Below are 23,412 nucleotides of genomic sequence, written 5' to 3' on the forward strand. Positions count from 1 at the left end.
TTCAGTGACGCATCCCTGGATCTCCTTCTGGACGCCGAGGTGCCCCCCCCACGTTGTCCTCTACCCCCGCTCTTGCTGCAGGAGGCCCATCAGTCTCACCACTCCGGCTTGGGAGGTGATGGCAGAGGCGGTCAGTGCCAACACTGCACACAAGAGGTCGGCCATCCAGTGCAGAAAGAGGATGAATGATCTCATCTGTGCCGCCAGGGTAAGTCGACCATCTCATCACTCTAAACGCACACACTCACAAGCCCATCACACATTCACTGGCATCTCACTCACTGCCAGCTCAAGGAACATCACCACTCACTCTCACACAATCACCCTCACATCTCCATCTGGCCTCATCTCCTCTGGATATTGCCTCCTCATCCCATCCACTCAGCACACATGCATGCCTGGCACCTTTCTCATTTGGCCTGGCATGCGCCTTGCTCACACTCTCTCCATCTGTCTTTTTGCAGGGCATGACCCCGCACATCCCAGACCAGGGGTGGGTTGCCGGACATCAAGGTCCTCACTCTGTTCGAGAGTCATGCATAGGAACTGGCCAGAGAGGACGTGGACCATTCCTGCAGTGATGGTGAGGTCAGGGCGAACACCCATGTGAGGATCATGTACCACATTATCCCTCTCTCAATGCTACTCTGAGTCCACTGTTCTGTGTAAACATGGCTTCCAAGTAATATTAACCTCCACTTTCTGTCCTAGGCACATCTGCCACGTCGCCCTCAGGCAACCTTGACCCCGACCCCAAAGCTGAGAGCACCTCGAATGAGGACCCTGAGGTCAGCATAGTTGAAGACCCGTCCCAGCGCTCACCCACACCCTCCACCAGCGCAGCGACACACACCTCGGTGAGACCTGGATGTAGAGCAGCCTCGGGATCACAATCTGGTGAGCACAGCACACAATCTGTTCCACAGCAGATGGAGACAGGGATACCCGAGGTCGCTGGCACTGGGAGGACTGCTGGAGGCAAGGAATGTGCTGAGTCCGAGTCAGGTGATGAACCTCTGGACTCAGTCCCCAATCAGTTGCTGGAGCTGCAAAGACAATCACGGGAACATCAGGGAGGGATGTCGGCTGCACTCCTCAGATTGCAAGGGGCGATGGAGGAGTCCGTCTGCCTTCAGTCTGAGGTGATAGCGCCATGAGGCCAACACACCGAGGTCAACACTGGCAGGATGGCAGACACCATGGAGACCTTGATCCAGGATATCGGTCCAGCACTGCTGCGCGGATGAACTCCATCACTTATGCCTTAGTTGGCCTTCAACAATGTCAACGTGAGAGGAGCGTGGGGCAACTCGATCTCACTCCAAGTTCCTCTTTTCCTCACGGAGTCAGCCAGGGGCCCTCGGGCATCTATAGTAGGACCAGCAGCTGGACACCCTGGGGCCATCCGCCCAGGTGACTCCGGGAACGCCCAGCTGATCCAAATCCCCTCTTCCTGTGACCCTTGCAACTCCAGCCCCACAGTCTGAGGAGGGTGCAGTTGGCCCACAGCAGGATACCCAAAGCAGGCCGGGGCCCTCCTGGTCTTGGCCCTCCAGAGGACACCCGTCAAGGTCATCACAGGCAGAACGTAGCAATCATCAGGCTACCTCCACCTCCACTGTAGATGTTGGAAGTGGGGGCACCAAGATGTGGCGGCAGTGTTAGGAAAGTTAAGATGTATTTGCACAGCCTGGGCACCGGTGTTAATCACTTGTACATATTGCACCAGATAAAGGCAGGAGCCTCTGTCCAGGGCCTCTTCCCTGTGTTCAGTGCAGCCTTCAGGCCAAAGTGATGGTCCGGCCTCACATTCCCTGGACACATTACTGATGCCTGCACCTTGATGGTGCTTGTCATTGCTGCCAGAATGTCGTGGGCAGGGTCATTCTCTCTGTGTGCTCTCAGTACCTTTGAGGTGGGGCTGACCCCCATTTCTTCAGTATCTGTGTCCTGTGATGGTGTAACCCTGAAGGGGTCAGGTGCTGAAGGCTGACAAAGGATCAGATGCATTTAAAGATTCATGGCTGTGTCTCCATGATATGACCCTGGTCACAGAGCACAAGCGAGCTGCCCTGAGCCAGAGATGGATTGCTTCAGTATCTGAGGAGTCGCGAATGGTGCTGAACATTGTGCAATCAGCAGTGAACATCCCCCATATCTGACCTTATGATAGGAGGAAGGTCATTGAGGAAGCAGCTGAAGATGGTTGGGCCTAGGACACTACCCTGAAAAACTCCTGCGGTGATGCCCCAGAACTCAGTTGATTGACCTCCAACAACCACAACCATCTTCCTTTATGCTAGATATGACTCCAACCAGCGGAGAGTTTTCCCCCTATTTTCATTGACTCCAGTTTTCCTAGGGCTCCTTGATGCTACACCCAAATGCAGCCTTGATGTCAAGGGCAGTCACTCTCACCTCATGTCCGGAGTTCAGCTCTTTTGTCCATGTTTGAACCAAGACTGTAAAGAGGTCAAGAGCTGAGTGGCCCTGGCGGAACCCAAACTGGGCATCAGTGAGCAGGTTATTGTTAAGCAAGTGCCGCTTGATAGCACTGTTGATGACCCCTTCCATTACTTTATTCATGATGGAATGTAGACTGATTGGGCGGTAATTGGTCGGGTTGGATTTGTCCTGCTTTTTGTGTACAGGACAAACCTGGGCAATTTTCCACATAGCCGGGTAGATGCCAGTGTTGTCCCTGTACTGGAATAGCTTGGCTAGGGGTGTGGCAAGTTCTGGAGCACAAGTCTTCAGTACTATTGCCGGAATATTGTCAGGGCCCATAGCCTTTGCAGTATCCAGTGCCTTCAGCCATTTCTTGATATCACGTGGAGTGAATCGACTTGGCTGAAGACTGGCATCTGTGATGCTGGGGACCTCTAGAGGAGGCCGAGATGGATCATCTACTCAACATTTCTGGCTGAAGATTGCAAGTGCTTCAGCCTTATCTTTTGCACTGATGTACTGGGCTCCTCCATCATTGAGGATGGGGATATTTGTGGAGCCTCCCCATCCAGTGAGTTGTTTAATGGTCCACCACCATTCCACGACTGGATGTGGTAGGACTGCAGAGCTTAGCTCTGATCTGTTGGTAGTGATAGTGCTTAGCTCTGTCTTTCACTTGCAGCTTATGCTGTTTAGCATGCAAGTAGTCCTGTGTTATAGCTTCACCAGGTTGACACCTCATTTTTAGGTATGGCTGGTGCTGCTCCTGGCATGCCCTTCTGCACTCTTCATTGAACCAGGGTTGATCCTCTGGCTTGGTGTGATAAAGTGGGGATATGCCGGACCATGAGGTTACAGGTTATGGTTGAGTACAATTCTGCTGCTGCTGATGGCCCACAGCTCCTCATGGGTGCCCAGTCTTGAGTTCTAGATCTGTTCGAAATCTATCCCATTTAGCACAGTGGTCATGCCACACAACACGTTGGAGGGTATCCTCAATGTGAAGACGTAACTTCGTCTCCACAAGGACAGTTTGGTGGTCACTCCTACTGATAGTGTCATGGACAGATGCATCTACAGCAGGCAGGTTGGTAAGGATGAGGTCAAGTATGTTTTTCCCTCTTGTTGGTTCCCTCACCACCTGCCGCAGACCGAGTCAAGTGGCTATGTCCTTTAGGACTCAGCCAGCTCGGTCAGTAGTGGTGCTACCGAGCCACTCTTGGTGATGAACATTGAAGTTCCCCATCCAGAGAACATACTGCACCCTTGCCACCCTCAGTGCTTCCTCCAAGTGGTGTTCAACATGGAGAGCATTGATTCATCAGCTGAGGCCGGGCAGTACATGATAACCAGCAGGAGGTTTCATTGCCCATGTTTGACCTGAAGCCATGAGATTTCCTGGGGTCCAGAGTCAATGTGGAGAACTCCTGGGTCAACTGTCTCCCACATTTATACCACAGTGCCACCAGCTCTCCTGGGGGGCAGGACATACCCAGGGATGGTGATGGTGGCGACTGGGACATTTCCTATAAGGTATGATTCCATGAGGATTACTACGTCAGGCTGTTGCTTGACTAGTCTGTGAGACAGTTTTCCAAATTTTGGGCACAAGACCCCCAGCTGTTGGTAAGGAGAATGTTGTCACTTCCGGTGCCGAGGTTGATGCCGGGTGGTCCAGCCAGTCCCATTCCTTTTGGATTTTTTTTTACCAGTTTGATACAACTGAGTGGCACCATTCACTGGCATTTCAGAGGGCACCATTGCTGTGGATCTGGAGTCAAATGTAGGCCAGACCAGATGTATGAGGATGGTAGATTTCCTTCCCTAAAGGGCATTAGTGAACAAGATGGGTCAAATGGTCTTCATCAGACTTATAATTCCAGATGTTTATTGAATTAAAATTCCACCATCTGCCATGGTGGGATTTGAACCCAGGTCCCCACAGCATTACCCTGGCTCTCTAGATCACTAGTCCATTGACAATACCACTACGTCACTGCCACCGCCTCCCCTCTTCACCAGATTGATATCCATTTTCCAAACACCTGCCAACCAGCCGAGTCTGCTGATCTCTTCCTAAAGTCTGCAGCTTTCCTCATCATTATCAATCACACGACCAATTTTTGTATCATCTGCAAACTTCTTAATTTATAATCAAGTCCAAATAATTGATAAATGCCACAAACAGCAAGAAACCTGCACTCAGCCCGAAAGGACCCACTGGAAACAGCCGTCCAGTCAGAAAAACACCCATCAAGGATTATCCATTATTTTCATCCACTAAGGCAGTTTTGGACCCAGCTTGCCACGTTCTATCGAATCCCAGGAGTTTATAATTTTCTGATTTTTTTTGCCATGCGATACATATCATCAGCATGTTACAATCCACGTAGGCTACATTAACCATGGTCCCTATTTTTATGATCTTCACAACAATTATTTGAATTAGTCCAACAGTAGGATAAATGGACTACTCCAGTTCCAATGTTCCTATTCGCAACCCTCGCTTAACAAATCTATGCTGAATTTCCTCGATTAATGCGCAATTCTCTATATTATTATTTAGCCAATAACTTCTAGTTTGTTCCAATAAGTTGCCGACTGAGATTCTGCTAACATACCTGTAAGTGCTTGGACAATCCCGTTTTAAACATTGGTATAATTCGAACAGTCCCCAAGCCCTCAAGGCAATTCCAATACATCATGAATATGTTTATTTGGGGTGTGTTTAACAAGGGGACAGGGACTGCAGTTTGATTTGGGGTGTGTTTAATCAGGGACAGGGACTGTAGTTTGATTTGGGGTGTGTTTTACAAGGGGACCTTGGCTGCATTTCTGTTTGTATTTCAGTCTTTGATGCCAACTTATTTGCTGTCTTTGATTACAACAGCATAAAGTCCATGAAACTGCTTGGCACTGTGCCAATGACTGCTGTCCAACTTTGACCGAATATGCAGATGCCTTTGACCCAGGTATAGCGACAGAATATATCTTGGCTCAAAGAAGCGACATGTCCATCAACAAAGGAAACCGTTCCGTTCGAAAGAAGACAATCGAGGTCGTCATCTATTGCAACATAGTTGGAACTATGATTGGAGCACTACTTTCAGTTATAATCTGGAGAAAACATTGTCACCAGAGAACATTTGTACATCATAAGGAACATGCTTGTCATGGGAGAGCTGGATATCGAATCTGCAGTGGAGGGAATTAGTGAAGCTATTGCTACACTAACAATTGCCAAATCTCCATGTGATGATGCTATGCTGCCTGACATCATGAAGCACGGAGAAAGGCATTGCTGCGGCTTCTGCAGAAAATTCTGTTTCTTCTAGAGGAAGGGGGCAATTGTTCAGCTTGTGCGTGATGCAAAGATTTTAACCCTGTACAGGCACAAGGGTGATTGCAATGATTGAAACAAGTAGTGGGACATCGCCCTGCTGAGCATCGTGGGTCAACGTATTTGCCCTTGTTGGATCATTGATATTGGCTAAACGCATCTACCCCGAATTTCAGTGGGGCTTCTGAACTGGAAGGTCCCCAGTTGACATCATTTGGTCAGTCTGACAGCTGGAAGAGTAATGTCATGAACAAGAGGACACATAACACCAAAGACCTTCCGAACATTGAATTGCCCACTGGGTCATGAACTGATGAACATCCATACCCCCACTACATGGATACCTGTAAGCAAGATATGAAGATGGTGAACATTGGCAACTGTCCCTCAATTGTTTAGCCAAAGGAGGGAAGTAGGGAGGGACCTCCTGAGGCTGACTGTTTGGATGGGTGTTGGAAGAGACCAGCAGAAAGGGCAAGATCAGCTGGCTGCAAACCCAGAGAAAATAGGGGCCAGCAAATCTTTCACCTTATCAATCCAATGCCTTCCTCTGCAGCAAATGTGACAGAGACAAGAGTGGGTCTCCTGGTCCGCACCAGGCCATGTTTAACACAGGGAGCACCAAGGTGCAAACTACCATTTTGAGGGGCAGATGGCTGAAAAAGAGGACCACAGTTGGGTTTGTGGTGTGCTTAACCTGGGATTGTGACAGAGATTAAGGCATACAGATGGTGTGCATTTCACACATGGCCAAAACAGTCAACACTCAAGAAGCTTGACACTGTCCAGGACAAAGCCCACTTGATTGGCACACCCACAAACATTCATTCCTTCCTCCACTGCACACATTAGCACCAGTGCGTACCATCTACAAGATGCACTGCAGAATCTCACCAAGGTTCCTTAGACAACACCTTCCAAACCCATGACCACTGCCATCAAGGGAGCACTATATGGGAACACCACCATCTAGAAATTCCCCTCCAAGTCACTCACCATTCTGACTTGGAAATATATCCATGTTCCTTCACTGTCACTGGGTCAAACTCCTGGAACTCCCTTCCTAACAGCACTGCGGGTGTACCTACACCACAGGGACTGCAGTGGTTCAAGAAGGCAGCTCACCACCACCTCAAGGGCAACTAGTGTTGGGAAATAAATCTTGACCTAGCCAGCGAAGCCCACACCCTGTGAAAGAATAAATGCTGGAAGGGGTTAACTGAACCTGTCTGTTCAGTGACTGTAATTAATATCAATCTCCACTGGAGGTTGTCACTGGAGATTATCCCTATTCTATTAATAAGGGACTCTTTTCAATGTGTTTTATATCTTCGTGTCAGCGGCAGCATCACTTCTGGCATAAGGAGGGATCAGCAAATCCACAAAAATGGGCCACTGGAAGATATACTATTTTGTCTTTGACTTAAAGATTTACTATCCTCTCCTCGCTGCGATTGGTGTTCCTGGTAAGTCTCTATATCCAATTATTCATTCATTCTGTGAACTTTGTGGAACTACGTCATTTTAAATCCGTTGATCTAGCTATTTTATTCAGTGAGCTCCTTTTTAATTCTGGGTGTGCTGTTTTAATTTCATTGATTTGATGATTAGACGGTAGCCCCTTCACTGAGTTCAACGAATGGCACATCCTCACTTTTTCAACATTCCGGCCAGCTGATGTTTTCTCCTTAAAAGACGTTTGGTGCCCCCAACACACATTGGGAATCAAACCCAATTCTCCTGGGTACGGATAATGTAGAGTTTTAGAAACCAGTCCAGGCAGATGGATCACAGATGACTTCATAACAACGTTGCATTTTCTAGATGGTTTGACTTTAGATTAAGCGAGAAATATAAGGTGATGCATCCCATTGACTTCCAGTGGAATCCTTTCCAATCATGGTTTTGAAATCATGGAATTCTATGCTGCCTGTCAGAGGTGAGGGAATCTGCCAGTCCCACAGGTAACTTTCTATCAGGTCACGCTCTCCTTTGACGTGAATGCTTCTTGTCTCCCTTTTAACGTCTGCTCCAACGCTCCGCCCTTTTCACCAGAACCTGAGAGAAATTGTTGGACCTGCAGCAGCCTTGATCTGATCTCTTACAAACTGCTATTCCTCATGTGTTACTGTGTCCCACATATTCCTTTCCATTTGCCGATTTGTTTTTTGACAAGTAGCCACTGCATCCAACAGATAACGATGTCACAGATACGTTCAATATTGATTTCGGGTTCTCACTCTTCCACCTGTGAAGGGATGATGGGAATGCAACCTCCGAACTTTGGTGAGGTCAGGTGAGACCGTCTGCTTCATACTGAGCAAGCTGGTTCTGCAAAGGCAAACTCTACCTCAAGTACCCCCTCATCCTTTAGTGCGGGGTGATCTCTGCACATGCCCTGTTTGCAGGGCTGGCGTCTGCTTAGGAGTTTCTGAAACCACATGTTGTGGTGGTGGGCAAACTGCCCACAGCTGGTGTCGCCATTTGCATCGATCATAAACTAGAGATTCTCTTATTGTGGTGGGTGTTGAGGGCATTCATGACCCGCTTGACTGTATCCTTGAATCGGAGCTTTGGGTGCCCTCTATTCTCTTGGCCTGGTGCCTTCCCATAGCGCATCCTTCGGGATACAGCCATCATCCATCCTGGGTATATGCCCGAGCCAGAAAGACGACTTTTTGTTTGATTAGTGCTAGCATTCTCGGCACGTTTGCCCTAAAGAGCGGTCTGCCTCTTGCCTGTGATGTTGAGGATGTGCCATAGATGTCAGAGATGGAAAATATTGAGTCTTTGTCCTTGGTAGGAGTAATTTGTCTAGGTTTCACAGCAATTTGAGCGTTCAGGCGTTGTAAATAAAACATCTTGGGCCTTTGGGTCAGTTGCTTGTTTTTATGTCCATTCTGTTAGTCAGTCAAAGTTGGTGGCTGTCATTTCAATGTGTGCGCTGAGCTCGTCATCAAGAGAAAGGCTTTCTGTCACCATAGACTCAAGATAGCAGAATTTGCTGACTGTTTCCAGTGGTGGCGTTGAGTCTGATCACAGGCAAAGACACAGCACTCTGTCCCATAGCTACAGATTTCTTGACACTGATGTGAAGGTCAACATGGCATGTGCATGGCACAGATACATGTGCCTTTGGAGCTGGTCTCTGTGCGCAACTAGAGCAGCACCTTCAGCACAGAGGTTCTCTGATCAGGACATGTGACACTTTTGTTGGCTTTTAGCCTTGATGGGTTGAAGAGTTTCCCATCTGATCACATGTGGAGGTGCTCTTATTCCATTAAGACAGGGAAAGCACAGGTCAATAGGACTGAGAAAGACACCAAAGAAGAAACAATTCAATGTATCACTGGATATTGTAAAATATTTTTATATATCAGTAAGAACTGTGAAACTGGTAACTTTGCGCTCAGCCTAATATATAATTTCTGTTTATATCTTCCTTGCAGTCAATGTAGTGACAATTGTGATCCTGTCTTGCAGAAAGTGTAGTGTCTCCAAATGCGTTACTCGCTACCTGGTGGCCATGGCAGCGGCGGATCTGGTTGTTATCAACCCGATAATGAGGCCTATTCTGACTGTTTGTTTATTGGAAAAATGTTATTGTGTACTCTATCCCCACCTGTAACATCCATGTCATTCTGCTTTTATGTAGCCACAGGCTGCTCTCTGGTTCACTACTTTTCACCTTTGATAGATTTGTGGCCATTTGTTGCCAGAAGCTGAAAAGTAAATATTGCACAGAGAAAACTGCGGTTGTGGCTCTGGGAACAGTGAATGTCCTGAGCTGTTTAAAGAATATCCCATGTTTTATGTTAACAGATCAGTATTGGCTGTGGAATGCCCCCCGGTTTTGTTCTGTACCAAGGAATGTTACAGAATCGCGAGTCTGGTTAACAGACGTGCTCCTTCACTACAGTCTTACACCGGGGGTCCCATTTGTTCTGATTCTGTTGCTCAATGCTTTCACCGTTAAACATTTTATTGAGCAGCAGAGCCCACAGGAGACTCCGGGGTCACAGCAGTGGGGACAGTCCACGTGACTCAGGTGAAGAGTCGAAGGAAGTTTATCATTTTACTGTTTGTGGTTTCGGGGAATTTCATCCTGTTATGGTCAATATTTGGGGTGTATTCTATATGGGCTGGGATGTGGTTCTTGGAGTACGAATTTGCGCTGATGTCTTATTTTGTACGAGAAATAGGATTCATGTTGCAGCTCCTGAGTTGCTGCACAAACAATTGCATTCATGCCGTGACTCGGAATAAGCTCAGAAGGCATTTGAAGAATGTGGTCAAATATCCCTTCACTCTAATTGTTAAATTCGTTAAATGATAAGAACTGAAGGATTTCCAGCATCAACACTAATTCCCTGTTCTTTTTGATACTTTAACGATCTGGAGTTGGGTCTACAGACCATCATAAAGTTAAAAGAGGACATGAAATTCAAACACAGTAAACAGTGAGATGAAGAGTAACAGGACACAGGCTGTCAAAATGGGCAGCCACAAGGCTGATAAATTTAACACAGATGTTACTGGGCAACATGGAAACCAAATTACAAATGCCCTACATCACCATGGGAAAGAGTCACTGAGAAGGGACAGGTCCCTTTACCAAGAGTCCAGTGAGGGTGGGGGGTGTAGGAGGAAGAGGAAAAGAGTAAGAGTGTATACCTTAGAGGTCAAGTCACCTCCGATCAGTTTGGCCTCAATATTAGTGATCAGCTTAGTGGAGAAGAGTGTGTGATAGCCCATTTCCTTAAATGCTGAGGGAACACTCCAGAGTTGGATGCTCAGCACCGTTAGAATTCTGCACTGTCAGAGGGTCAGTACTGAGTAAGTCATTTAGGAAAATCAGCACTGAGGGAGAGTTGCACTCAATGTTGCAGGGCTGGAAGGTGCCCTTTGTCAGATACAATGTTAAACTTAGACCCCTCTTCGCCCTCAGCATGATGCAAAAGATGCCATCTCACTATTTCGAGAGCGTGCAGGGGATTATACATTGGTATGCTGGCCAATATTTATCTCTCCAATATTTATCTCTTATCGGGCCATTGTCATATTGTTTGGAGGAGTTTGTTATGTGCAAATTGGCTGCTACATTTCCTACATTACAACAATAACTACATTTCAAAAGTACTTCATTAGCTGTAAGGCACTTTAGAATGCCCTGTGGCCGTGAAAGGTGCTGTATTGATACATTTTTATTTCTATTCGATGACCTAGTTCTTGATCTATGCTATCTCCTGTCCTTATTTCATCTGTTCTTTGTTGTCCCTTGTCCATATATTTTTGTGCCTGTTTCATGTTTCCTTAGATCCTCAACATGAATTTCACTCCCTTATCTGTTTGCTCCTTGTTTTTCTCTATTTCCGATTCCCCCTCACTGCTTTTTTACTTCAAAACCAGCTGCTGGTAGTATTTGCGCTGCCTCAAATGTTAGACACATGCAGTGTGAACATTGTTTTGGTTTTTCCTTGCATTGACCCAGTCAGCATTTTGATGGCATAATTAGTATTGTCTTTACACCAACGCCACTGATAGTTTTGCAACCATTGATCCTTCTAAATCTTTGATGTTGTAACATGCGTAGAACCCTTGAGAAAGGAACGGCGAGGATACCAGAACAAAAACAAAAATAAAAATGCCTGGAAAAACTCAGCTGGTCTGACAGCATCTGCGGAGAGGATCACAGTTAACGTTTCGAGTCCGTATGACTCTTCAACAGATAGCTGAAACGTTAACTGTGTTCCTCTCCGCAGATGCTGTCAGACCTGCTGAGTTTTTCCAGGTATTTTTATTTTTGTTTTAGATTTCCAGCATCCGCAGTTTTTTGCTTTTATCTAAGGATACCAGAACACTCTCCACCTGCCCTGTCCACAGGACTTCCTTGAAGTTTGCACCAAGCTAATCAACATTCATAGTAGTTGATTTGAAAACCATGGCAGAAATGCTTTCTCTGTAGGTCTTTCCCGTCCCATTCACCTGAACATATGTTTGCCCTGCAAGTCTTGAAGTGTAATTGACAATGGCACTGATGGGGCAATGGGGCATTTGTGAAAAATGAGCAACAGTAACTTAACCAGTGAGATTTAAGGAGAGGAAAAAATAGAAAACAAAACAAAGGGACAATGGGAAGTAAGGGTTGAATCAGGTACAGAAAGAGAAATAAAGCGGGGGAAAGAGATTGGATGAAAGAAAAATGGCAAGGGAACAAGGAAAAAAATGTTAATTTTAAATTAAAAATCTATAAAAGAACAGGAGTGACCTGATATTGGTCTTTAAGGTCATGAACGATTTTCATTGACGAAATGTTTCCACTTGTAAGGGAGATCACAACTGCGGGTCAGAAGTATGAGGCAATGGCTGAAGAATCCAAGAGGGAATTTGAAATAAGCTTCTTTCCCCATACAGTGGGCAGAGTGGAACTCACTATCTCACGCTATCATTGAGGTGACTAACATTTAACAGGGAACGAGATGAATGCATAAGGGAGAAAGGAATCGAAAGATATGCTGATGGGGTTAGATGAAGTGTGGTGGGGAGGTTTTTGTGGCGCATACATACATCGACCTGTTTGACCAGGCTGCCTGCTCTGACGCTGTAAATAACATGGGTGGGATCCTCCCAGAAGGGAAGAAGTCCCAGTGTCGGAGAGGTTTTTGGATGACCAACACATTTGAACGGGAGGATGGACTAGCCCCCATGGTATTGCCAGGATGAAGCAATTGAGAGCAGATAGATGGAGAGGTGGCTCATAATTGGAGGAAGGAGGGCTGACCTCCCCACCCCCCACCTTGACATTATTGTTCCAGCAAGATTTGAACCTAAGTAATTAATTGGTCAACAAACATTCTGGTTGATTCCTGCCACAATTCTCAGCTAACGGCATTGGGATTGGGGTGGCCGCAAAACAGAAATTGCTCCACTTTTGTTTTTATCAGTGTCCTCTTTACCCACATTTACTTTTATTTCCATGGCCCAGCTTGTTCACCTTAGCCTATTTCAATCTCTTCATTTACTCTCTCTCTGTCTCCTCCTTGACTTCTGCCTCTTTCCTTTTCTTCCTTCACTCTCTCCAGCTTCGCCTCTGCTTCTCCTGTTGTTTTCCTCATTTTTGTACCCCCCGCCATCCCCTCACTTTCACCTCTGACACCCCCTGCATTCTGTCCCTTGACTTTCTTATCTCGTTCTCTCCTTTAGCCTTTTCAACAGTTTTATTTTTACTCCACATGTTGCATAATTGTGGCAATCACATGAGGAAGGTGATGAAGGAGGAGGAGCTGGCTAGTTCTCAAGTTAGCAGCAAGGGGGACTTCAAATGGAGCTTGGGAAACAGAAATTTAGATGAAGCTCACAGACTGAGACTTTCAATTGAGTATGGGGAATGTGACTTTCAAGTAGACATAATGCAGAAGCAAAGGGGGTGGGAGAGAAGCAGAGAGAAGGAAGGGCACATGACAGCTACAGGAAATAATTTTTTTAAACATTTAAAAATAATCCAATAAATAATGAGCAAACGACAGTTGTATTGGTTAAGGCATGCACAAAGAGATAGAAGCTAAAATTGTGTGAAAATTGGGCAGAATCATCCCAGATTCGCACTAAGTGCAGTAGCGGGCGGGTAAAACGATGTTTTACCCATGAGCCATGATGGTGGCTTTTCACATCTCATCATCCCAAACCCGCCGCATTATTTATGCATTCCTGGGAAACACGCCGTTTCCATGGTGGCCGGGCCCTCATTCGCCCGCCACATCATCATCACGCCGGGTGCCATATTTGAAGTGCAGCCACACGCACACGTCTCAGTGATTCCAGCCCATGGCTGCTGCAGGGAAGATGTCCACAAAAGGCAAAAAGACTGCAGCCCCCAGGTTCAGTGACATGCACCTTTTGGATGCTGTGGAGGCCCGCCATGGTGTCCTCTACACCTGCTCTGGCCACAGGATGGACAACGATGTGACTAACCAGGCCTGGGAGGCAGTGGCATTGGTGATCAGCACCAATGCCCTTCAAAAGAGGACAGCCACCCAGTACCATAAGAGGATGAATGATGATCTCTGTTCTGCCAGGGTAAGTCACTCTTCTCATCACTCTCAACTCTCACTCACAAACTCATCACACATCCACAGGGCCCTCACTCACTACCAGTTCAAGGGACATCACCATTCACACTCTCTCACACACCATCATTGTCCTCATCCCTCCCATGGGACCAGCCATAGGCCAGGCACATTATCATCTGGCCTGGCATGTGTCTTCCTTACACTTTCTCCATCTCTATTCATGCAGGTCAAGCTGGCACACGACAACAGGGAGAGGTCGCAGACCGGTGGAGTAATGCCTGAAATCAAGGCCCTCACGGACTTTGTAAACAGAGCCATCCAGCTGGCCAGCGATGACTGGGACCGGTCCTGTGCTGAAGGTGAGGTTGGCACTACTCTACCAAGTGAGGGACCATCAGTGCAACATCCATCAGATAACCATGCTGTGAGTGATGTGTCCTCTTTCACAGGCCACTGCCATGCACTAATTATCTCCCTTTGCTTCTGCAGGCACATCTGGGCAACAGCCAACAGAGTCCACAACCCAGGGCCTCCAATCAAGCCCCAAAGAAACCACTGAAGGGGAATTTAAAGGCATCCTCCTTGAAGTCCTGTCCCAACACTCACCTACCCCTCCACCAGCGCAGAGACATGCACTTCGGTGGGACCTAGCTTTAGAGTAGCCTCGGGATCAGAATCTGATGAGCACATCACACTGTCCGATCCACAGCAGGCGGAGGCAGGGACTTCCCAGGTGTCCGGCACTCAGAGGACTGCTGGAGGACAGAAACTTGTTGAGTCTGAGTCAGATGACGAGCCTCTGGACTCAGTCACGCTACAGTTGCTGGAGCTGCAAAGGCAAGCTCGGGAACATCAGGAAGGGATGTCTGCTGCACTCCTCAGATTGAAAGGCACGATGGAGGAGTCCGGCTTCCTTCATTCTGAGGTGATTGCACGACTTGCCAAAGCACCGAGGCCAACACTGGTAGGGTAGCATTCACTGCTGCATGGGCTCAACTCCATCGCGGATGCCATAGTTGGTCTCTAACAGTGTGAAAGTGAGAGGGGTGTGGGGCAGCCTGATCTCACTCCAGCTACCCCTTCTAAAGGAGTCAGCCTGGGGCCCTCGGGCACCTAGAGGAAGGAGGATCAACAGGTGCACACTCTGGGCCCATCCACCCAGGTGACTCGGAGTGTCTGGCCCATCCAAATCCACCCCACCTCCTGTGACCTGAGCAGATCCAGCTCCACAGGCTGAGGACAGTGCCACTGCCACACAGCAGGACCCCGAAAGCAGGCCAGAGAACACCTGCCAAGATCATAGACAAGGTGTCACAGTCAGCAGGCTGCCTCCACCTCCACTGTGGATGGCCGGGGAGCCCCAAGACATAGCGGCAGGGTTAAGAAAGCAAAGGAGAATTAACTCTTTTGGGAGTCAGACAATTAGACTAAATTAACAAAATGAGGGTAAAGGAGAATTAGTTGCACAGCCTGGGCACTAATCACTTGTACATAATGTTCACTATTGTCAATAAACTCCCAAGAATGCCTCCCTGCCTATGGCTCCTTGTTCTGATGAGCAACGTTCATGTCACTCAGGTGTGAAACCTTTCTGCCTCTTCCCTGTGCTTTGTGCAGCCTTTAGACCAAAGTGATGGTCCGGCCTCACACTCCCTGAACGCGTTACTGATGCCTGCACCTTGATGGTGCTTGTCATTGCTGCCAGAATTTTATGGGCAGGAGTCAGGGTTGTCATACTCTGTGTGCTCTCAGCACCTATAAGGTGGGGCTGGCCCCCATCACACCAACATCTGCAACCAGTGATGCTGTGCTCCTGAAGGGCTCAGGTGCAGAGGGCTTAGAGGATCAGATGCTTTTAAAGTTTCATGGCTGTGTTTCTATGATATGGCCCTGATCACAGAGCGCAAGTGAGCTGCCCTCAGCCAGACAGGAGTCAGACATTCTCAGAGGCTATGTGAAGATCTATGGAGTGTCCCCTCTGCATCTTGTCATCATCCTCCTCCAATGGAGAGACTATTAAGGCTTCCACTGTAACAGAGTGTATGTGCATTGCCATAAGCCAGACTGGAGTCACAGATGCAATGTGAGGATGTATAAGGTGTCTCCTCACTGCGTACCGTCATCATCCTCCACAAATCTGGCAGCTATGAGGGTCCCCTGAGTGCACCTGCCTTGTCTAGCCAGTGTGAGGGCCTCATTCCCATCATCACCACCTCCGAGGACCTCATCACCCTCATCCCCATCGGCGTTTTCATCGGAGGAGACCTCCAGCTCCTCCATCTCCTCAGTCAACTCCTCTCCCCATAGCAGTGCCAGGTTGTAATGGGAGCAGCAGACGACGATGACGCATGACAACCCCTGTGGACTACGTTGCAGGACTCCACCAGACCGGTTCAGGCAACGGAACCTCATCTTCAGAATCCCAACAGCCTGCTCCCACACCCCCACAAGCCGCTTCAACAGCAGGGTTGCCCTTGCTGCCCCCACCTCCCCCCTCCCCAATGCACCTCAAGCTTGAAGTCCAACAGGCGATCCTGGTGAGCGCTGCACATCGTTACTGTGTACTCACCCCCGAGTTCCCCTCATGCACAGCCCACCAAGTGTGCACCTTTTGTGTGCTGCTGTGAAATACTTGGGCATGCTTTCCCGCCGATGTGTGCGGACGATCCAGCGAGGTAGGGTGAGGGCACGAATCCGACGGGCATGCCTAATAATGATATGCAGATGTATTACAATGAGGTGCCCCACGTCCGAAGGCGGGAAATGTGGCCTGCCTTTGGTGGGCTGAGTAGTCGATCACAAACTAGCTTCATGCTGTTGTGAAACTGCTCGCACCATACTGTCCGCACAGGCCACTGGACATGCCCGATGCCGGCAGGCATGGAAAATCCCAGCCATTGAGACTGGAGTGCCAATAGATTGGAGATTTACTGGTCAGTGGCAGTGATTGACAGGCTAATCGTTCCAGTGAGTTATTTGTCATTCTGAACCGATGACAAAGGCCTCATTTTGCTAAGGTGTCAAAAGACCAACTTGAAATGCCGAATCCAGGCAAACTTTCAGCGAAATTTATGCGACCTCATCCCCAACAAGATTAGATGCTGGGAAAGAATCGGGAAAAGATGCTGGAAATGCAGAGCAGATCAGACTGTGTAGAAAGAAACAATAGGTTGATGTTTCATGAAGAGGTCTTCTTTCATGTCATATCGCGTGATGATCTGCCGAACTTTATTCCGTTTACCCATATCTTGTTGTACAACATGCTAACCCTATCTTAACCTTTCTGCACTGAGCAGGTAAGCCTTGGACCTCAGCTCCAGCAGTGGGGCCTGTAAGGGAGGGGGCAAGTGCATGGAGAGAAAGGAGGATAAAGCTCAATGCACATTATACTGAATTTGGAATAGACGTAATTGAGATCAGCAAAGGATGAGCTGGTGATGTCACAGCACATGTAAACGTCAGAGACATTGTTTAGCGAAATAAAATAAACAGTAAGATTTATAAGGGGAAAATTTTAGAAATGTTTTATTCCCCTACTTGCTACCTCCCTGGACCGGAGCGCAGTTTGGAGATGGAGCTAACTCATTGTTGTGCTGTTTCTCTAATTTGTGTTGAGGTAGCTTCCCTGCCTCTACAAACCTACTGGCCGTGCCCCCTCGCAGGGCCAGCTTAATGTCAGGCCGGCGGACTGACCTCCTTCAAAGTAAAATCGATGAGCTGCCTTTGGAAGTGTGACAGCTTCCAGCTGCTGTTAGCGGGTCCTTAAGTCCCCCCACTGGACGAGGCGCCGTCAGTTCACCCGAAAAAATGCCAATAACCAATTTCCACCCCTCAGCTTCGACTTAAGGTGGCGTGAAGACCGGTCCTGCTTGTCCCAGAGATGCGCAAACTGCTGAGGTTGCTGGTGAAGCCGTGGCACTAATTCATTTACATAATGCAGGGTTAGTCCTTCTGTAGACCAGGGCAAAATTGTTGATATTTTCTCCCCAATTTGATGCACCTGTTCCACAAACCATGAAGTGGACTTTTTTCTGAATGGTTTTGTTCATTTTATTTTCCAATTCACTTTCCTGTACGCACTTAACTCCAAATACACTAAAAATATATACAATCAATTACATTGCTTTCTCCCCCTGCTGTGTCCCACTGTGGTGTACGTATAAAAATACTGGTTAAACCTTATTACACCATGGAATGCTTCTTTGCTTTGCCTTTTACCCTCTTTCTCAGTCTCCATCTCGTTCGATGTGCCCCTATCTTCTCACCCTCTGTCCCTTTTTCTTTCACTCTTTCTCTCCTTATTTTTTTTCTCTTATTCTGTCATGTTTCTCTCCCCACCTATCATTCCTTCCTCAGCATTTCATTCCTGCGATTTTCCTTTCTAAATCTCTCGAGTCGGACAGACCTCAGTTACTATGCACAGGATTGGCCAATATCGTGCATCCTCTCTGGGACATTTAATAGGCATAACATAAGCTATATAAATATTCAAAAATACACGACACAGAGCACATGATTTTACAGAACCAGTGTCACTGAAGACTATTGTCATTGTTAATTTTGTGATGCACTTCCTACGTTTAATTTGAAATACTAGCATAAGAGAAAATATCCCCGTATTTGTATGTAGCACATTCTCATAAAACATGCAATAGAAATGTGAGAGAATTCAGACTGTTGTTAGGCCTCTATTAATATGACCCCCATCACCATCTGTTTTGGCGTGCATGACTGACATCAAATAACTCCACCTCAGATTTTTCTCTCTCTCTCTCTCTCAGACTTGAACCTACGGCCCTATGCTCCCCCTCCTTCCCCCCACCACCCCCCCTGCCTCTGACAGTTTTTTTGAGAGGTTGGTTGTCCTGTCAGTGAGGGAGCGGTAACACTGGTGCATCTGTTGTTCTTACAGCACTTCCCTGAGTGATAGGGATTTACCTGAGCATGTGGTCTTGATACATGAACTTAAAGGATTGACTACCCTTGACAATTGAATATATGGAGAGCACAAAGGTGATTCACCTGGACATATTGGGTCAGCGAAACTAAAATCCTGAGAGACATGTTTGTAATGTCACTCACCAACATCTTCAAGTAATTAACTATGAATTCATAATTATTTGTATAGACATCGGTCTATGAGGTGATTCCTAACTAGAACAAAATTCTCCCTGGCAAGGATTTTGAAGTTTATAAGAGCAGATAGCTTTCAATGTTCTTGCTGGTAGAACTTCAATCGGTGACCTGTTGTCCTTTAACTTGAAGACAACTGAAATCTGTTTCCTAATTGTTTTTCTTTCCTGTACTACATTTCTGCTTCATCAGTGTTAACTACACATCAGAGGGCAAACTCAATAGAGACAAATAAGCCTCTCAACAACCTAACAGGCTTGATTGATACTGAAAGAGGGAGTCCCTACAAAACGGTCGAAGTGGTCTTCATTGTGATTGTGACAGGATCTTTAAGTTTGGTGACCATTATTGGAAACATTCTGGTTATTGTTTCTATCAAAATGAACAGTCAATTACAAACTATCAACAACTATTTTATTTTCAGCTTGGCCTGTGCTGATTTGATTATTGGTGTATTCTCTATGAATCTATACACCATCTACATCGTAATTGGACACTGGCCGTTGGGCCCAGTGGTTTGTGATTTATGGCTTGCTCTAGATTATGTTGTCAGTAATGCCTCTGTCATGAATCTCCTGATCATCAGCTTTGACCGCTACTTCTGTGTGACAAAGCCCCTTAGCTACCCTGTGAAGAGAACAGCGAAGGTGGCAGGGATGATGATCGCAGTTGCTTGGGTGTTGTCGTTTATCCTGTGGGCTCCTGCCATTCTGTTCTGGCAGTTCATCGTAGGGGAGCGGACAGTTAGTGAGGGTGAGTGTTACGTACAGTTCTTCTCAAATCCAGCTGTCACTTCTGGAACTGCTATAGCTGCCTTCTATCTCCCTGTTACTATCATGGTGATTTTGTATATGCAAATATCTCGTGCCAGCAAGAGTCGTGTAAAGGAGATTAAAATAGAGCCTGAATCAAGCAAGGGAATCATTTCACCCTCACTAGTGAAGGACAACAGAATGGACCCGAATAACAACAAAATTCCAAAAGCTCCTGATGGTTTACCACATGTCAAAGTGCAGAATGTCAAACTAGCTGGTGAAATAATGACTGACAATTGTGGCCAAGGGGAGGAGAAGGAGCTCTCCAATGAATCAACTTCCCCCAATGTGGTCCCATCAAACCAGGACGAGGAAGGGACGATACAAGAGAGCACAAATGTCTCCACTACACAAAGCTGTTTCAGGATGGACAACTCCAAACTCTCGTGTATAAAGATTGTCAGCAAATCTCATAAAAGCGACAACTGTGGCACCAAGACAGGAATAGTGCCAGGTGTCAGCAGCAAAGATGGGAATGACAGAGAAATCAGAGCGGGCAATAAGATCATTACAATGACCAATACCCCTGCTAAGAAGAGGAAAGGAGCTGTATCCCGAGAGAAGAAGGTGACTAAGACAATCCTGTCTATTCTCCTGGCATTTATCATCACGTGGACTCCATACAATATCATGGTTCTCATTGACACGTTCTGTTCAACCTGCGTCCCCAACACATTCTGGAATATTGGATACTGGCTCTGTTACATCAACAGTACTGTCAACCCAGCCTGCTACACACTGTGTAATAATACCTTCAAGAAAACCTTCAAGCATCTTCTCCTGTGTCAGTACAAGAACATTGGTGCAACAAGATAAAAACAGCTGCAAACACAACTTCGAATAACAAATACGTTATACATATTTCTGATGGTGACTTTCATAATGTACATTTAAAAGTATATGTTCATTCTGCCAGATAATGAGTCAGGTAGACATCTATTATATGTACTATTGGAAGCACATTTGAATTATATCCAATGAATCTGTAATGTCTGTTATAGATAAAGGGTGTGCTGATTATTAGAATGTATTTATAAATGAACTGGAAGATGAACTTGCCCAAAATTTAAGCTTCAGAAAGTATAGCATAAACATGTTTAGTGAGGGATGTCTGCATTTTTACAATATTACTCAAAATGAAATATATTATTGAGCCCCTAGAGTATAATGAAGGCGGCAGGTGAGCTCAATTGCCTACATGACTAGTATGTGGATTGGGTTAACACCGACAGCATGAGGTTCAATCTTCATTCCAGTTGAGGCAAACTCTGCCCCCTACCTGTAGTTAAAAAAAAATCATGGATTGCTGAATTATAGCCAAGAACCCCTCTTCAGGCAGAGAACTGAAGAAGCGTGGTATAATATAACTTATCCAGATTCTTCAAATCGTATGATGCACATAATGCTTCTCATGCAGATACGCTCTGGTTACCATTTTAATAATTCTTTTTAAGTTGTTTAGATGCTAGATCATTATTTTTAAAACAGAGAACAATTTCCATTTTAAACTGCAGATGGTGCTCCTGATCGTCTAACAATTAATAACCAGGTGATGCTAATGCACCACATCGGTTCCTCGAATAAAGGATGCTTTAGTGACTGGAAGCTAGTGTCCAGTGGTGTACCACAGGGATCTGTGCTCCGTCCCCTATTATTTGTCATTTATATAAGCGACATAGATGACTATGTGGGGGGTAGGATTAGTAAGTTTGCGGATGACACAAAGATTGGCCGGGTGGTTAACAGTGAGGTTGAGTGTCTTGGGCTACAGGAAGATATAAACGGGATGGTCAAATGGGCAGATAAGTGGCAGATAGAATTTAACCCTGAAAAGTGTGAGGTGATACACTTTGGAAGGAGTAATTTGACAAGGAAGTATTCAATGAACGGCATGGCACTAGGAAGTTCTGAGGAACTAAGGGACCTTGGCGTGTGTGTCCATAGATCTCTGAAGGCAGAGGGGCATGTTAGTGGGCTGGTGAAAAAGGCATACGGCACACTTGCCTTTATCAATCGAGGCATAGATTACAAAAGTAGGGAGGTCATGTTGGAGTTGTATAGAACTTTGGTGAGGCCACAGCTGGAGTACTGTGTGCAGTTCTGGTCGCCACATTATAGGAAGGATGTGATTGAACTGGAGGGGGTGCAGAGGAGATTCACCAGGATGTTGCCTGGGTTGAAACATTGAAGTTATGAAGAGAGGTTGGATAGACTTGGGTTGTTTTCGTTGGAGTAGAGAAGACAGGGGTGACCTGATCGAGGTGTACAAGATTATGAGGGGCATGGACAGGGTGGATAGGGAGCAGCTGTTCCCCTTAGTTGAAGGGTCAGTCACAAGGGGGCATAAGTTGAAGGTGAGGGGCAGGAGGTTTAGGGGGGATGTGAGGAAAAACTTCTTTATCCAGAGGATGGTGACGGTCTGGAATGCACTGCCTGGGAGGGTGGTGGAGGCGGACTGCCTCACATCCTTTAAAAAGTACCTGGATGAGTACTTGGCATGTCATAACATTCATGTCTATGGGCCAAGTGCTGGTAAACGGGATTAAGTAGATATGTCAGGTGCTTCTCATGTGTCGGTGCAGACTCGATGGGCCGAAGGGCCTCTTCTGCACTGTGATTCTGTAATTCTGATTCTGTGAAATTTCTAAACTATATCAGCCTTAAACAGTGCCTTCGACTTAATAAGACCATAACAGCCCTGAGCTCAGTGTTCAGTGAGCAACAGCAATGCACTGCCTGTAAGCAAACTGAAGTTAATTGGAATCCGTAAAATCTTGGCCGGACTTCGCTGTTGGCATACAACCACAAGTAAGCAATTCGGTAAACTCTGTCACAAAATCCAAAATGCACGTCTGTGAGTTTTTATTGTGGCTCTCAAGCTATCGAGTCGGTTCATAGTGTCTTAGTTCTTAGCTGAGAGAGTCAGTAGAAAACAGGGAACCTCACTCCTTTACATTAGGGTTGCTCCCTGATCATGGGTTAGCAGACATGCTTATTATAAAGTGAGATTTAAAACAACAAAGCACAGTCATGCGGCACCTAAAATGTACCAAACCTTACAAGGGAGAAACCAGGAGCAAAAATAACCTGCCAGGACCTGATCTTCCCAAACAAATCAAACAAAACCCACTTACTCAACTCTGATTTGAAGGTATATGTGTATAATATTTGGCCATTTTTGGGGTGTTGCGTTTTTAGTTTCCGGAATGCCTATTGATATTCCAATGACGTGTAGTTTGGCTCATGCTTAGTGTGGGTGAAATATTTCACTAACAACTAATCCGATAAATGAATACATTTTAATATATTTATAGCTATAAACAGAGAAATGTAATGAATTACTCTCAAGGGGCCAGTGGACCCTCTCCCTCAATCTCTCTGTTCAAGTTGTTATAATCCTGGCTGAGGTTACCCCTGGACAAGCCTGATCCCAGAGTGGAACCCAGCTTGATAGATACTAACTTTTATTTGTTTGCTTAGATATGTGGAGAGCGGCTATTTAACAGAGTCACAGGTGTCAGCTGGTGAAAATTTAACAAAATAATAAAACATTTATTCAACAAGAAAAGATGAACTATATTACAATACTCCTTCACCCACATATAGC

At 46.3% G+C, this 23,412-nt stretch overlaps 1 protein-coding gene across 1 annotated transcript in view; it reads left to right on the forward strand.

Moving 5' to 3' along the window:
- The window catches only part of LOC144695139 (muscarinic acetylcholine receptor M2-like), a 47,586-nt gene extending 26,965 nt beyond the window's left edge, over positions 1-20,621 (forward strand). Inside the window, exon 2 of the mRNA XM_078566038.1 lies at positions 19,183-20,621. Within this exon, the coding sequence (XP_078422164.1) occupies positions 19,183-20,621 (1,439 nt within the window). The remainder of the gene's footprint in view (positions 1-19,182) is intronic.
- The last annotated feature ends 2,791 nt before the right edge of the window (positions 20,622-23,412 follow it).

The sequence above is a fragment of the Cetorhinus maximus genome, chromosome 21 (assembly GCF_964194155.1).
Source record: "Cetorhinus maximus chromosome 21, sCetMax3.hap1.1, whole genome shotgun sequence".
NCBI classification, from domain to species: Eukaryota; Metazoa; Chordata; class Chondrichthyes; order Lamniformes; family Cetorhinidae; genus Cetorhinus; species Cetorhinus maximus.